Genomic DNA, 18478 nt, shown 5'->3' on the forward strand with positions numbered 1-18478 from the left:
TTTGAAGCTACATTCACAGTTTCATCAAAACAGAGGGAAATGTGCTCTTCTGCTAGAGACCAACTTCTTTTTAAAACATGGAGCTAAAGCATCATATACTAAATATCTTCCTTTATCCTTGAAAGGATAAACTCAGCAGGAACACTTAAAGCAAACATTGTCTCAAAGGTTTCTTTGACATGTTCATAAGGTGGCTGAACAGCAGAATTAGCAGACTTCCCTCCAGTCATTTCCAAACACCAGATTACCTCTGTATTGAAGCAGCTTGTCTAGCAGAATAAAGCTGAATTGATGATGTAGTCCCAGGAGATGAAATTACATTGTCACTGCTATATCCATGATGGACGGAAGACAAATGTAGTTGGGAACAACTGAGTTTCACTTTACATTACTCTCTGTGCTTCTGGGTAGAAGTGTCCCTTCTATAGCACTAAAGTCCCAAGAAACTGAAAATTTCTGACTTGTCTTTAGCTTTGTCGAATGTCTTCGTTTTTTTCAGTAACTTCACATCACTTGGATAAAATTTGCAAAACAGAGATCAATATTCACTCTCTGCTGCATAAGGTTGTTAAAAAAGGTCTAATTCAGAGCTTTCTCAATGCCATTTACTAATTTTTCAATCCATCTGGCACATAAAAAATTACTTTATCAGCCACACACCATTTTTCAAATCACATAAATATATTTTTTTAAAAAGGCTGAAATACAAAACAGACTTTACAGACAAAAATTGAAAAATACAGAATAAACTTGGGATGGCATCAACATTGTGTCAAAACAAGTGTTCAGTTCCTAGTGCTTTGAAATGTGGAAAACAAAAACCCCAAGTTCCAATTATAAGAAGAGGCACAGCACCGAAATTGAAACATAAACATAACAAGTAGAAAATCGTTCACGCAGCCAGCCATTCAAGATGCCTTGCAGAGAATAAAGGCAAAACGTGCAGAGAATGAAAATTATGTTTCATTCAGTTGTCGTTAGTCGGTCCAATGGTAAAAATTATCAATATGCTGGATCTTTAAATTTTGTCAGTAGTGTTTCACAAAAAGAATGTTGCCGTTCCTCCAGGGATTCCCATTTGAGTTCCTGAAGCAACTCCATAACACTTGCATGTTGCTTGAACTTACTGGTAACAAATCTGGAAGAACGCCTCTTAACTGCTTTGATGGCTTCCCTCAATCCCACCTGATATGGATCCAAAACACTCGAGCAGCACTGAAGAATAGTTTGAACCAGCATCCTATATGAGGTCTCCTTTACAGATGAACCACTCTCTTCTATAACTCTCCCAATAAACCAAAGTTGATAATTTGCCTACCCTACCACAGTTCTCACAAGCTCATTTCACCTCATATAACTCTGCAACATTATGCCCAATGACTTGACTGTGTCAAGCAGGACACTAGTAATACTGCATCCGAACATTACGGATTTGATTTTCTACTTGTCCACATTAACTTACATTTTTCATCTTTTAGGGATAGCTGCCATTCATCACATCAACTGGAAATTTTAGCCAAGTCATCTTGTGTCTTCCTACAGTCACTCAACTTCGGCACCTTACCATACACCATGGCATTATTAGCAAACAACCACAGATTGCTGCCCACCTTTTCAGTCAAATAATTTATTTATACAGAGAACAACAGCGGTCGTAGCGCACTTCGCTGGGGCGCTCCTGATGATACCCTTATCTCTGATGGACATGTGCCATTGAGGAGAACACTTGCCGTCGAGGACAACATACTGGGTTCTATCATTTAAGAAGTCTTCCGGGCTCTCACATATCTGTGAACTTATTTCATATGCTCGTACCTTTGTTAACAGCCTGCAATGGGGCACCATATCAAATGCTTCTGGAAATATGGAATCTGCCTGTTGCCCTTTGTCTGTAATTCTCAGTATATCATGTGAGAAAAGCGCAATCTGAGTTTTGCGTGAGTAGTGCTTTCTAAAACCATGCTGATTCATGCACATAAGCTTCTCAGTCTCAAGAAAGTTTATTATATTTGAACTGAGAATATGTCCAAGGATTCTGCAGCAAACATAAGTTAGGATATTGGACTGCAATTTTGTGTGTCTGATCTTTTACCTTTCTTATAAACTGGAATCACCTCCACTTTTTTCCATTCGCTTGGGACTTTGCGTAGGGCAAGAGAGTCATGATAAATGCAAGCTAAGTAAGGGGCCAATGCCATAAAGTACTCTTTGTAAAATAGAACTGGGAGTCCATACGGACCTGGTAATTTACTTGCTTTCAAATCATTCAATTGTTTCTCTATGCCAGGTATGCTTATTACTATGTTTTCCCTACAGCAGTCTGTCTGATGGTCAAATGACAGTATGTTTGTATGATTCTCCTGTGTGAACGGTTTGTAGAAGGTGACATTTAAAACTTCACTTTTGGTTTGCTGTCTTCCATGGCCACATCAGACTGGTCAACAACGGACTGAATGGAAGCCTTGAACACGCTTAGCGATTTTACATATGGCCAGGATTTTCTTGGGTTCTCTGCCAGATCTTTTGCTTAGTGTGACAGTGGTAGTTGCTGCAAGCTTTTGCATGTAGATCTTTCCGCAGATGCATGAATCTCTACTAACTTCCGCTTGCCATCATTTTTGCATTCCCTTTTGAACTGAGAGTGCAACAGCCTCTACCTCCTCAGCAGCCACCGAATTTTGTTATTAAATCATGATGAGTCTTTTTGATCCTTTATCCACTTACTAGGCACATAACTCTCCAGAGCACAATTTATAATCTGCTTAAACTTTGCCCATAATTCCTCTAGCCCATCTTACTGGCACTAAGTGATGCCAATTCAATGTCTAAGTGAGAAGTTAATAACCACTTATCTGCTCTACCTAGCAGAAACACTCTCCTAGCCTTCTTGACTGATTTATTAACTTTCGTAATCAGAGTTGCTATAACGATGTCAAGATCGCTAATCCCCAACTCTATACTGACATTGTTGATAAGGTCCGGCCTATTTGTAGCAACAAGGTCTAACATATTTCCATTGTGTATGGGCTGCCGAGCTAGCTGATCAAGACAATTTTCAGAAAATGTGATCAAAAGTATTTCGCATGACTGTCTATCTGTACCCTCCACAATGAATCCATAGACATCCCAGTCTATACTTGCCAGGTTAAAGTCGCCTCCAACCAGTATTGCATGACCTGGGTATTTACATGCTACTGACTGTAGACTTACTTTGAATGACTCTAGAACTGTCACAGCAGAACCGGGTGGCTGGTAAAAACACCCAACAATTAACTTGGTTTCACTTACACCTGTTATATGCAACAAGATGACTTCAATGTTACACTAGACTTTGACCTCAACAGAGACAATATTTTTATCAACTGCACTGAACACTCCCCCTCCTGTTACCTCTAATCTGTCTTTCTGATTTACGTTCCATGACTCGCTAAATATCTCAGAGCTTTCCACATCGGGTTTCAGCCAGCTCTCGGTCCCAAGAATAATCTGAGCGTGATAACTTTCCTGGAGAGCAGTAAATTCGGGAACTTTATTACAAATACTTCAACAGGTTACTGATAAAACTGTGACAGTTGAAGTGTCTTTATTTTAAATGGCGTTTGACTTCCCTTGCTGCATATCGACTGACGAGTGTTCATCAGAGCACCTCAAGCTCCTGCATAGCCTGAAAAACCTCTTGTGCACTCCACAAGTACTCTTGCTACGTGAGTAGCTGCTTTCTTTGTGTAGTGCATCCCTGACCTATCAAAGGGGAGTCCTAGAAATCTCCACACAATAATGCTGGTCTAGAAATAATCTGCAGCCAAGACCGTCATAGAGTCGATGGTGCTTTCGGTTGAAACCCTCCACTCAGCTTCAAACCAAAGGACCCCAATCAACTCTGGGAACGGTGCTGCAAATTGCGAGCTCTACTTACCCCCCCCTCCCCTCCTCCCCCATATGAGGCCAGCCATCTTTACCACCTCTGCCAGCTGCCTGTATGAACTGAAGATCACCTCAGAACCCAAGTAACAGGCATAGTTGGTGCTGATGTGAGCCACTACATGCAGACTACTGCACCCTGCACGCTCGATAGCTGCAGGCAAGGCCACGTCCACGTCTCGGATGAGGGCCCCCCCCCCCCCCCTCCAAGCAGACATACCAAGTGCACATACTTCTCTGTGAAAATCCCGCAGTGAACAGACTATACTATGTATGTTTCCTAAGAGTAGTCAAGAACATTTTCCCTTGTAGCTGGAGACAGTCCAGACAAATACTGCTCACCACATTTTTCATGCAATGTCCATCGACAACAGAAAGTTGTTTCCATTGACAAACTAAATGATTTTTAATGCACAATTTTCCATGCCCATTCAATAGAATGGTCCCAAATTAGTGTAGTTCAATGTTCATTTTATTGATGTGTATTAACAGGGACAATAAAACAAAGAATAACTCACGCTCCAGCAATTACTTCTACTTCTGCTGATGACTCGCCATCCAAGATAAATTGATGCATACTCCCTACAAAAAATCCTCAATCCTTTATCTGAACACTAAGCAATTAAGTTTAAATTAGATTCACTGACATCATGATTGTAATATTTCAAACACTGACTTAGAAGAAGCAGTTAAAAAAACTGGAAATACTGCACTGATCATGTAAGTACCTACACTGCAGCAGGAAGGGAAATGATTTTCTGCAAAGAGACTTGCTACACAATTGTAGCTCATAACTGACTACAAAATATGTTATGCGCTACACTCATGAGCATCCAAAAATTATCAAACACAAACAGTTTATCAAACAAATATACAATAAAACTAGAGATTTGTGTTTCAACAAGGACATTGTTGCCACAAACTTCTAAAGAACACAAATTTAGTTTACAGTTGATGATATAGTAAACATTTTGCATGGTAGTTACAAATGTTCAGAAATACACACAAGCCTTGACACAAATAATGAAAAATTTTGGAAAATTACATGACCTGTAATATATTTGCATCTATAGTTTCTAATAAAACCCACTTAGTACACAACCTCACACAAGGAAAATCTGGAAATCCACTTACATATGTACATAAACATGCAAAATGGACGTTTTTTTTACTTAGCTGAATTTCTGACACTTTTTACACTAACAAAACCAGATTAACACTACAGCATTGTTTTGCCACACTCAAAATAGTAACAATAGAAGAACAGCAGTATGGTACATCTTCCACTTGAGGTGTCAGATAACTAGCCAATGAAAAAAAATTAATTTTATACTTTTTTTACTTTGATAGCTGATCTTTATAGATTTTTATGAGCTGAATCCAAATCTAGCCTTAGTTTTTTTTTGTATCACCCATAGTTTTTTAGCAATATGCTTTTTATTATATGGTATAAAAATCTTATGCTATACAGTAAATGGGGAAATTAATGGTTCAAATGGCTCTGAGCACTATGGTACTTAACTTCTAAGGTCATCAGTCTCCTAGAACCTAGAACTAATTAAACCTAAATAACCTAAGGACATCACAGACATCCATGCCCGAGGCAGGGTTCGAACCTGTGACCATAGTGGTCGCGCGGTTCCAGACTGTAGCGCCTAGAACTGCTCGGCCACCCCGGCCGGTGGGAAATTAATGAAATGCTTCATTACAACATAAGCATGGTTTGTATTTACTGTAAGCTACTTAAAACAATGATGTGTGTTAATAGAGGTTTCACTTGTCAGCTGGAATTGGTTTGTATTTTCTTTCTCTTTTTTCTTTGAAGCTTCTTGTGTAGCTTTTTCTATGGAGAGTCGCTTGCTGAACTTCTCAGTGAAGTGACTAACAGTAGTCCCCGATCATGTTGGTTGGTATTTGAGCGGCCTTGGTAGCATTTTTCCATCACTAGTTTTGGATGAATCAATAAACAGCCTCCAGTCTTCCTTTTTGTATTCAATACCAAACTCATTCATTAGACCAGGAATGTCTGAGCGGTACATAAAATAATCTTCTTGTTGAAAAAACTTGGAAAATTGCTGCTCTCTCTTTCTACACATGTATATGCTGGTTCCAACTGCCAATAAGTTCTTTTTTTTTTAATCTAGAGCAAAGCAACTGAGCCTTTCGTTAAGCCCAGATCTCTAACCAAATCATTAAGCTCGGTCTAAGTAAACAATTTGGGCTCTAGACTTTCTGTATTACAATGGAATTCAACATCATCTGGTTCATCTAAATCAGATTGTACATCAGAAAATACTTCTGTTGGAACAGAATTTAAATCATCTGGTGGTTTACGAACCGACAAATCTACACCATGCCCTACTGGTCGGATGGCGGACGGAAGGTTAGGGTAGCTTATTACCTTCTTGTTTTTCGAATTATGACTAGTAATATCTACACTGCAAAAGTAGCAAACATCAGAATGATTTCTTGGTTCCCTCCATATCATAGGAACAGCAAATCTAAAGGCTTTTTTTCCCCTTTTTGGACCATTTTCCCAGATCTTCAACACACACATAACATACCTTATGTGGGGCCCAAGTTTATCTTGATCAAGTTTAGATCCAAAATATGATAGATAAACCTTTTTCACAAAGTCTGTAATGTTTCTTTGGTGTTTTTTAATCACAAATTCACCAGAAATATTAAAAAAAACTGTCAGCAGAATTTTTACAACCACGATTAGACATTGTACTGAGCACATGTACAGGAAACGGGAAAGTGACATTAGGCTGACAGTAAACAAAATACCACCTGTTAACACAAAAATACAATCGGCATTTTTTTGCCAGCAAATGTTTTTCCAGCAGTGCTACCAACAACATCTACGTTCATTACACCTAGTTTTTAAATTATTTTAACTATATAAAAGCTGTTAAATTCTTTAAAAATCGCTTAATTTAATAAATTTAACTGTAAAATGTAAAGAAATGGTGGGTGATACAGTTTTTTAAGTATGATATTTGGATTTCCCACCGTAAAAAACATAAGAATAATGTATTTTCAGCAAAAAAGATTTTCCGTTGTTGGCCTGTGTAATTACTATTATTTACTCTGAAACCAGTTCTTTGAATTTTGTAAGTAGCTCTTTGACTTTCTTTGAGTGTCATCAAATTTAGACTTTGTAGCACTTCAAATATATTCTTCTACAAGTCACACATGTGTGTGGCCATTTGTATCAACCTTCTTTGTAAATGCTCAGTGTGTCTTAATACTTCAACTGCAGATATATTCTTCTACAAGTCACACATGTATGTGGCCATTTGTATCAACCTTCTTTGTAAATGCTCAGTGTGTCTTAATACTTCAACTGCAGATATATTCTTCTACAAGTCACACATGTATGTGGCCATTTGTATCAACCTTCTTTGTAAATGCTCAGTGTGTCTTAATACTTCAACTGACATTTATTTCTTACTCTTTGTGTATATTTTGTAACATTCTCTTATAAAATCTCTTTTACAGACATACAGCAATCTGCCAGTCCTACATAAACAAACCAAAGCCTGTCAACTGCTTAAGTTAAAACTGCACAGGCCAGCATACTGATATTCCCAGGAGTTTGTATGATGTGAATATTGTGACTCATCAGTCAACAGCTACTACATTTCTATACTTTATTAAGTGCACAACTCAACATGTTTCTATAATGATAGTATATTAGTAACAGTCTTTAATTTTACATAAATATTAGTGCCTAAATTTTGTAAGACTTACAAAAGGACTTCTACTGCCTCCAGCAACAGCACTGACTTTTCCATCGACCAACGATACTCTCCGAATACTTGAGCTCTCACTATCTGCCACAAAGACAGCTTGCAGTTCAGGAGAGAGTGTCACACCAGAAGGCTGTGCAAAAGCTGCTGCATGAGGATATAAGTTGTTACGATTTTCTTCTTTCCCAGTACCCACAATGGCAACACAAGTTCCCTCCTTATAAAACCTGTAAGCATGTGATACAAATATGGAAGAAAGAGGTTATTAATAAGAATGATGGAACATTTCTGCTTCTCTAATATTACCTATTATTATTGGGTTGGTGCATAAGTTCATCATGATTCTCCATAAGTTTAATGGGCGCTACAGGTACACATCACAGATACTTCAGTCATCAATAATGTATTCTCCTTCACTATTTACAACAGTCTGCCAACGCGGGAGGCGGAGAACTCATCAAGTCATGTTCAGAGTGCATTTTCATCAGGAAATTAAGTTTGTTGAAGGCTGTGCGATAGAGAGCGGCAAAGGTGAATATATGAGGGAGCAGGATCAAGTGAATAAGATGGGTGTGGAATGACTTTCCAACCCAATAGTGTTTTTGTAAGCCTAGCAGGTGGGTGTTATCATGGAGTAACATCACTTCATGCCAGTTTCCTGGTTAATGTTCTTGGGATGTACTTTTGTGGATGCGCATAGGTCTTTGTCCAGGGACTTGCTGCCATTTATTTCCCTTATATTTGGAGAAAGACGCCATTTCTCATCACCAATAATGATATTCGGTAGGAATGGTCAATGCTGTTCACAAGTCTATTTGATAATGAGCAAGCAGAGATGCACATATGGCCACCCACTGACTTTTGCGATTTTGGCCCAGAGCATGTCGTACCCATATATACGATTTTTGAACCTTCCTCATTGCATGCACATGTTGCACAATGGTCGAATGATCACTGTTCATCACATTTGCCAGTTTTCAAGTACAGTGACGTGAACCATTCTGGATTAATGTACTTTAAATGATCTTCATCAAACTCCAAAGGTCTTCATGAATGTGGAGAACCACTAATGTTAAAACAATACTCCTTAAAACGAAAAACCCATTTTAAGCAATGCTCTGTCCAATGGAATTATCCCATATGTGGAGCAAATGTTTATGGCTGGTTCCACTGCTGTCACCCCTCAACTCATTTCAAAGATAAGAATGTGTCAGAAATATTTTGATTTCTCCACTTGGCACTCCATTTTCTATTATCCACAGCTCCAATCATATCTTCAAATGACAAAATAACAATACGTAAACTCAAAGAGTAACAGTGAACTACAAATAAAAAATGACAATAAATAAATAAACCCACAGCAACTGGAATACTAACATCTGAAACAAAAACGCTACGACCTCATGCACCAACCTAGAATACAGGATCAATAATATCCACACTTTTTAACAATGAAAACCAAACTGATTTAACTGATATATTTATGTTCCTAAAACACAAGATATTGATCTCAAAGTCAATTAAAAACAGAAGAAAATCAGAGTAATTTTAATTCATCAGGTTCCGTAGGAGCCTGTGAGTCAATGCCTTTCTCATGGAACGAGTCACTGCATATTTCACAGATACCTGGTGAGAAAATTTAAAAACCAAAATAGAAGGCTGTAACAATTACAAGAAACACAGGAAAATGTACAATGCAATATATAATAAATAATATGTCACAGTTTGTCTCCAGGAGATACAAGTTTAAAGTAGCTCTTTCCATGTGGATGGAGAAGTTTGCATGTTGGTATGCTACTAAAGGCTATGCCGGCGATGGCAGAGCTACTGGCAGGGTCTCCCACACCAGTCAGATCTTGAACCAGATGATGCACATCTTACAACACCCTATCTTCCCACTCCCTGTCCTTCATCCTTTCACATTTTTAAGGAAACGGGAGATGAACTTCGACAGCTGTAGAGAAAGCAATTCATTTAGGGTAGGGTTACCCCAAAATCAAAAACCTTGGTCCTCCAGATTGTGGGTTGGCAATGGGCCATATACCTTTACAGAAATCTTGTTAACATAACAGTAGACAGATTACAAGGAAGCCTTGGAATTTGATAATACAAAATAGTCGAAAAGTATGAGAAGAACATACACTCCTGGAAATGGAAAAAAGAACACATTGACAACGGTGTGTCAGACCCACCATACTTGCTCCGGACACTGCGAGAGGGCCGTGGCATATGGAGCTCCATCGCAGTCTTTAACACTGGTAGCATGCCGCGACAGCGTGGACGTGAACCGTATGTGCAGTTGACGGACTTTGAGCGAGTGCGTATAGTGGGCATGCGGGAGGCCGGGTGGACGTACCACCGAATTGCTCAACACGTGGGGCGTGAGGTCTCCACAGTACATCGATGTTGTCGCCAATGGTCGGCGGAAGGTGCACGTGCCCGTCGACCTGGGACCGGACCGCAGCGACGCACGGATGCACGCCAAGACTGTAGGATCCTACGCAGTGCCATAGGGGACCGCACCGCCACTTCCCAGCAAATTAGGGACACTGTTGCTCCTGGGGTATCGGCGAGGACCATTCGCAACCATCTCCATGAAGCTGGGCTACGGTCCCGCACACCGTTAGGCCGTCTTCCGCTCACGCTCCAACATCATGCAGCCCGCCTCCAGTGGTGTCGCGACAGGCGTGAATGGAGGGACGAATGGAGACGTGACGTCTTCAGCGATGAGAGTCGCTTGTGCCTTGGTGCCAATGATGGTCGTATGCGTGTTTGGCGCCGTGCAGGTGAGCGCCACAATCAGGACTGCATACGACCGAGGCACACAGGGCCAACACCCGGCATCATGGTGTGGGGAGCGATCTCCTACACTGGCCGTACACCACTGGTGATCGTCGAGGGGACACTGAATAGTGCACGGTACATCCAAACCGTCATCGAACCCATCGTTCTACCATTCCTAGACCGGCAAGGGAACTTGCTGTTCCAACAGGACAATGCACGTCCGCATGTATCCCGTGCCACCCAACGTGCTCTAGAAGGTGTAAGTCAACTACCCTGGCCAGCAAGATCTCCGGATCTGTCCCCCATTGAGCATGTTTGGGACTGGATGAAGCGTCGTCTCACGCGGTCTGCACGTCCAGCACGAACGCTGGTCCAACTGAGGCGCCAGGTGGAAATGGCATGGCAAGCCGTTCCACAGGACTACATCCAGCATCTCTACGATCGTCTCCATGGGAGAATAGCAGCCTGCATTGCTGCGAAAGGTGGATATACACTGTACTAGTGCCGACATTGTGCATGCTCTGTTGCCTGTGTCTATGTGCCTGTGGTTCTGTCAGTGTGATCATGTGATGTATCTGACCCCAGGAATGTGTCAATAAAGTTTCCCCTTCCTGGGACAATGAATTCACGGTGTTCTTATTTCAATTTCCAGGAGTGTATATGATTTGAGATATGAAACATTTGTAGTTTATATAAAACAAGTGCCTCAACTAGCCTAGTCAAGGAGATTGAAAGATACAGGAAGGATTGAGTTGCTTTCCTTTTATGGAACCTGTGGGACAAGACACAAATTGGGTATGAGATTTTGTGAAAGCAGGGCTCTCGCTGCCAATGCCTCTGGGTTTCGTTGAATGGTTCACACACTGATACTTGTTGATGGCCCAGCATTGAAATCAGCAACAATTTGCGGAAGGGTTGCACTTCTGTCACATTGAACAACTCTCTTCAGTCATCATTGGTCCCGTTCTTGCAGGAATTTTTCCCCGGCCACAGTGATGTCAGAGATTTGATGCTTTACTGGATTCCTGATATTCACAGTACACTCGTGAAATGGTTGTACGGGAAAATCCCCACTTCATTGCTACCTCAGAGATGTTGGTTCCATTGTTCATATGCCGACTATAACACCACATTCAGACTCACTTAAATCTTGATAAGCTGTCACTGTGGCAGCAGTAACTGCTAACAACTGCGCCAGATACTTGTTGTCTTATATGGGTGTTGCCAACCGCAACACTGTATTCTGCCTATTTACATATCTCTGTATTTGAAAGTGCATGCCTATACCAGTTTCTTTGGCTCTTCAGTGTACTTTGAATAAAACATTCCGTATAACATGTGCCCAGTTTTTATTGGTTATGAGGAACAGCTGTCAGAAAGTAACCCAAACAAATACTCACAGAAGGTGTTAGGCAAAGGTAATGACTATGTTTAATGTTGAATAACCTAAATATGCTTGCATGTCCAACGCACTTTTATTTATCTTGACAACACCAAGTGTAGTTCTTCTGAGGCCATCTTATCATTCTTTTATAAGGGCAGCACTATTCATAAACCAAATGATCAATTCATCTCTTGTGTTTACTGTTTTTGCAGCTTTTGCCCTTCAACCAGCCCAGAGGCAAAAATCTAAAAAGGTAACACCAGCAAATTTTGGTGGCCACGAAATAAGACCATTTCTGTTGAATAGTCTTCCAGGGAATGTCATGTTTAGATGATTTGTAGCCTGACAGGGGCCCCATCATGCTATAAGAACACCAGGGTGTCTACGGGGACAAGGAAAAAAAATTCCCGGATTATTCCCGGATTTCTCCCGGATATCCCGTTTAAAAAATATGCTTTTTCCCGGACGAAAATATTTTTCTGTGCTAAGTGACTAGGTTTTCCGTAGATTTTCCCTCGGAACTGTAAAACTTATCAACCCTTTGAATGGTTAACGTTTTATATAATCGCGTACAACTTCTCGAAAAAAAAAAGAAAAGACGGAGCAGAGAAGTTTTGGAGAGACTTTTAATAAAGAAAAAAAAGGAAAGAAGTTTTGGAAAGACCTTTCATTTGCAGCAACATATACGCTGCATATTTTCGCATTACGAAAGTATAAATACGAATTGCACCAAACAGCGCGTTAGATTCCGGAGCGTTGCTACCGAGGTTGCGATGTCCTTTTGTAAGCGAGTCATATCTCAAGCCACGAGATCTTGCCAGCCGATGACAGCAGCTATTCAGAGCATAGGGCACGTGTTATAGTCAGCCAATAGCAAGATCACTGGTTACATAGCGCGAACACACAAGAGGAAAAGTTAACGGTTTACATTAATGTAAAGCCGACTGCGGTGGTCTAACGGTTCTGGCGCTGCAGTCCGGAACCGCGGGACTGCTACGGTCGCAGGTTCGAATCCTGCCTCAGGCAAGGGTGTGTGTGATGTCCTTAGGTTAGTTAGGTTTAAGTAGTTCTAAGTCCTAGGGGACTTATGACCTAAGCTGTTGAGTCCCATAGTGCTCAGAGCCATTTGAACCATTTTGAAACATTAATGTAAACAGTACCGTATATCTACAAGAAAAGCTAAGCTTTCACATATAATATTGGTCTCTAAGATTAACACGCTACAATAGAAGCTAAGCTTTCACATGTAATATTGATCTTTTTTTGCGTGTGTTATACTTCAAGATACATCACTCAAATGTGCCAGTAAATTTAAAATTATGACATAAATGCCTCGGCTCGAAATTCTTGTAAGTGGCTGGTCCTCAAACTGTTCAGTTTCGAACGCTCTGTGATTTAGATATCCATCCCACTTTCTCACACGTAACATAATTCATCTTGCGTAAAAAGAAATTTACTTTGAAAGTAACACTTTTCTAACCACCGTTCGCAATACTGTTAGAAATAGGTTCGATTTACCAGTTGCCAGAGAGCGCCAGAAAACTCATTATTGTGCGTGTGCAACTGCAGTGGTGTAGGAAGCCCGCACGTTCGTGTGTATAAAGCACTAAGAGAGCTTACATTACACCATAAATGAAACAGGGCATCAGAGGATACTCCAAAGAGTATCGACATTTCGTAAACCATACTAAATTGCATAATTCGGCTTGAAGTGCAAATTGGCTTTTTTTTTTTTTTTATTTAAATTTTCTTGGAGTACCAGTACTCTACGATCTCATGTTTGGTTCTTTAAAAAAATGGTTGAAATGGCTCTGAGCACTATGGGACTTAACATCTATGGTCATCAGTCCCCTAGAACTTAGAACTACTTAAACCTAACTAACCTAAGGACATCACACAACACCCAGTCATCACGAGGCAATGAAAATTCCTGACCCCGCCGGGAATCGACTGGTTCTTTATTATGGCATAATGCCATACATGGTAGAAGATGATAACGTGCACTTGAAATTCAGCGAACAGTTGGAACTAGCCAATACTGTAGAATGAAACACTTCGTTTCAAATAAAATTATTGCCTCAGCAGAATTTCTTTAGCAAACTTGCAAAAATAACTTCATTCTTCTGCAAGGCGATTAATGTTTGACTGCTACTAACTTGGAAATAAAATAAAATCAGAAAACTGAAATTAATAATATATTTTTGTCCTCCGTAATTATGTGAATGTATTTTAATTCACTTGATAGCTCCCGGCCACAGAAATCCGTTTTTGTTTTCATTTGACGTGGGAGCTGCACACAAAGAGAAGCAGCGAAATCACTTAACGTAAAGACGGGTCACGTGGAGACTAGCCTCATCCCCACTACAACTCAGGCAACTCTGTGCAAGCGCGTATCTGGCAGCTAGGGCGCGTGATAAAAATGTTTCTCGTTTGCATCTGGCTGCTTGCTGCTGCTACCGATACAGCTTACAGCCAAACTTCAAGTAGCGGGAAGCGGGAGAAGGTACTGCTTATACACTAGTCAAATGCGCTTGCGCAACAGACCGCTGGCAACTGGTCAGACGAAGCTAAGGTGAACAGTTGTGACGTCATGCTCATAGCAAGCAGTTTATTGTTACGAAGAATTAGTCTGCGCCCTACGGCCTTTGAAATATTTTTGCGATCTGCTGACGCTTGTGCATGTACGGTGTTTTGTTGTCGTAAATTGCACATTTCCTATGCCACTAAAGTTTTATTTTTTTCCCTCTCGTTTATATTTTATTGCTGCAGTATCATTCTCCAGTAGCAGGATACAATAACATTCTTTGCTAGAGAATCAATTCTGCAGTCAAAATTACAAAAATTTAACTGAAAGCTAAAACAATGAAAAATTCCCGGAATTCCGAAAAATTCCCGGTTTTCTCCCGGATGAAAAAATTCCCGGGTTTTTCCCGGATATCCCGGTTGTCCCGGGTCGTATACACCCTGAACACACACATCCTTGTGGCCAAAGGAACCTCATCCAACAATGCAGGAAGCTTGATTTCAAGAAAGGCTAAGTAACAGGGACCTGTATGACTATGTGGTAACATATCAGACCCAAACAACTTGTGGTAATGATACTTTATTGTGTACTTGTGCATTGTAAGAATAACAGGTTGCTCAAGTAAATTCTCTGACACGTTTTGTGTTGTGATCCTTGCCGTTTTATTAAGAATTCTGTGAGTTAATTTTTAGTGTCACATATTCTTATCAATCTGTAACTTATGCTAATAATAAAACTAATTCTATACATTCTGTAATTATGTATTATCATTTATGTGGATAGTTAATGTCAGGCCACTGTAATTGTGACCCTGTCCAAAAATTTTTGTACATTGTGGCAAATGGCAATAAGTAGCAAGCAGATGAGATATGCGTAGGATAATGAGCAACAATGGCAAGCTATTACATGCCATTTCTGGTGAAATTACCACACTCTAGAATGAAATAAAGACTTTGGAGTTTGCCGTTCCAAAAAATATGAGCATGAAACCCCTATAGGAGAACGAAGACAGCATTAATTCAACAATGCACATATATCACTACACAGTGGATATTGTCAGTGGGGTGCAGACTGATGCTAAGCAAGATTTAAAGTATCTGCTGACTCAAGAGAAACATCCTGCATCACAACCAGGTGCAACAGCGAATACTCTAGCAGAGCCACAGAAACAGTCAGAGGCAACAAGGTATCTAGTTAGGCAATCAGGTATTCAGCAGTTCAACCCCACAGAACTTTCAATAGTAGGTGCTGCAATTCATCCTCTCTCAACTGCACACGTGCTTTGTCGTGATGCAAAACATGTTCTGACAACAGAAGATGGTCAACAATCATGAGTGATTCACCCTGGTGATAAGTAACTTAGACCATCAAACTACAATGTGATGTGTGGTGTGAACATTATAATGAACTCGTCGACACATGGAGATTAAAGCAAGCCTGCACAAAATCTATTGACCTCACAGTCAAGCAGGTACTATATTAGAAGAATCTAGGTGACAGGACATGTTGGAGTTCTGGTGGCACCGACACAACTTAGTAGACAGCTCAGCAGTATCTGACAATTTGTTGTTACATGATTAGCAGCAACAACTTCTGGTTGAAGAGCAGATGGCTTTGGCAGTATATGAGGAGAGATCACCAACAAATTATTGCCGGCTGCAGATACGGTTTATGTGACACCTGAGTCAACTGCGACAGCTGAAATGGCATTGTCACACCTGTTGAGTGAAATTGACTGCGGTCAGCTGAACTCAACAGAAACTACAATTCCAGACTGTGTGGGTGTGTGCCCATGATGACAACTCAGCTTTTCAGATGAGATCAGGAACTTACGAGCCTCAGTGGAGGCACTGACAGTGCAGCTGTGCATCCAGCAGTTATGACGCAGCGTCAGTAACCAAAATCAAGATCAGTTCAAGCTGGCACCACCACCGTATAAAACATGATGCCAGTGGAAGGACTTAGACAAAGTGTGCTGGTATCATAAACATTTTGGCAGAGATGATGCAAAATGCATGTCACCATGCACTTACTTAAAGGACCAAGGTGTCTACAGTAACAGTGCAGTATCTACATGCCATTGGTAATAGCCATCCCAATGTGCATACTCTACCACATTGAAAAGACTGTAGGTGTCAGGCAAACATACTGGTACAACATTTCTAGTAGACACTGTCTTAGATATCACCACATTCCCTGTTAATCATGCATCATGCAACAAGCAGGATTTTCATCCAAGACTTGAAGGCAGTTAATAACTCATTGATCAATACTCATAGACAGAAAGTATGCACTGTTGATGTGGGTTTTTCCAAAAGTTTTGTGGTCTTTTCTGATTGCTGATATCTCAGAAACAATAATAGGCACTGATTTCCTGACACATTTTGGGTACATAGCTGACTTACAGAGAGTATGATTGTTAAGCTCAGTGGACAACAGTGTAATGCCAGGGACTACCTTTAGTCTGATGACCTTTCATCAGACTTACAGTGTGCTGCAGAGAACTGACAATGTGTTGTCCTTGAAGGAACACAGCATAGCGGGAAGGTGTAAAAGTTAAGTGACTGTAGAAGGATAAGACGGTTTAGACAAAATTTATATTTGCTGTGGTGAATAGCAGCTGGCTCAAAATGTAGAAAAATGTAAGTTAGTGCAGATGAGTAAGAAAAAGAAACCTGTAATGTTCCAATACAGCATTAGTAGTGTCCTGCTTGACATAGTCATATTGTTTAAATATCTGGGCATAATGTAGCAAAACGATATGAAATGGAATGAATATGTGAGGACTGTGGTAAGGAAGGTGAAGAGTCAACTTCGGTTTATTGGGAGAATTTTGGGAAAGTGTGGTTCGTCTGTAAAGGAGACCATATGTAGGATGCTAATGCAACCTCTTCTTGAGTACTGCTCGAGTGTTTGGGATCTTCACCACGTTGGATTAAAGAAAGACATCCAAGCAGGAGGTGGGCTGCTAGATTTGTTACCAGTAGCCTTGAACGACACACAACTATTACGGTGATGCTTTGGAAACTCAAATGGGAGTCCCTGGAGGGAAGGGGATATACTTTTCGATGAACACTCCTGATAGAATTAAGAGAACTAGAATTCGAAGTTGACTCCAGAACAATTCTATTGCCTCCAACATAAATTTCACATAAGGACCATGAAGATAAAACATGAGAAATGAGTGTTCATATCGAGGCTTACAGACCGTCATTTTTCCCTCACTTTATTTGTGAGTAGAACAGAAAAAGAAACAACTATTAGTGGTACAGAGTATCCTCTGCCTTGTACTGTACAATGGCTTGCGGAGTATGTATGCAGATGTAGATATACCACTCTACTCCATACGAACAGGCCTCGGACAGTTCAGCGTTACTGACTGACTGCCATGTCGTCCTCAGCCGGCAGGCTTCACTGGATATGGATATGGATATGGAGGGGCGTGTGGTCAAAGCACATCACTCTCGTGGCCATTGTTAGTTTTTGTGACTGGAGCTGCTACTTGTCAGTCAAGTAGCTCCTAAACTGGCCTCACAAATGCTGAGTGGAACCTCCTTGCCAACAGCGCTTGGCAGACCCCGAAGGTACCCATCCAAGTGCTAGCCAAGCCCAACATCATTTAACTGGGATGATGTGATGGGAACCAGTGTCACCACTGTGTACGGCCATCGGCAGATGTAGATGTAGCTGAAACATGGAAGCCTTCAGAGGACCATTCAGGAGAATTAATGAAAGTGCTGAAAGAGCAGGTTCACTGTGACGAAAACAAACAGAATGCAGTACAATACATCCATACCACACCAGGACACTGTGCACATGCAGAATCACACCCGAAAGGCTGATAGAGATGAAGAAAAATTTTGAGATGAACAGATAATGGGCTTCGCCCCTATGCCTAGTTCACAAGCAAGATGGCTCATGGAAGCCATAAGAGGATTAGCTGGCCTTAAATGCAAGAACAATCCCAGACAGGTACCTGGTCACCAATGTACAAGAAGTTGGAACCTTTAGTATTGTATATTTTCTGCTGTTGTTCAGACAAAATCATTGACATGTATTTAAGAGCAGCCAATAAGTGAATGTTCTTTCAGGTATCCTGAACATCAGTCA

At 40.7% G+C, this 18478-nt stretch overlaps 1 protein-coding gene across 1 annotated transcript in view; it reads right to left on the minus strand.

Moving 5' to 3' along the window:
• LOC126188080 (NHL repeat-containing protein 2) overlaps positions 1-18478 on the minus strand; it is a 156838-nt gene that overhangs the window by 47394 nt on the left and 90966 nt on the right. The window contains exon 7 of the mRNA XM_049929532.1: positions 7678-7903. Coding sequence (XP_049785489.1) covers positions 7678-7903 — 226 coding nt within the window. The remainder of the gene's footprint in view (positions 1-7677; positions 7904-18478) is intronic.

This window comes from Schistocerca cancellata, chromosome 5 (assembly GCF_023864275.1).
Source record: "Schistocerca cancellata isolate TAMUIC-IGC-003103 chromosome 5, iqSchCanc2.1, whole genome shotgun sequence".
NCBI classification, from domain to species: domain Eukaryota; kingdom Metazoa; phylum Arthropoda; class Insecta; order Orthoptera; family Acrididae; genus Schistocerca; species Schistocerca cancellata.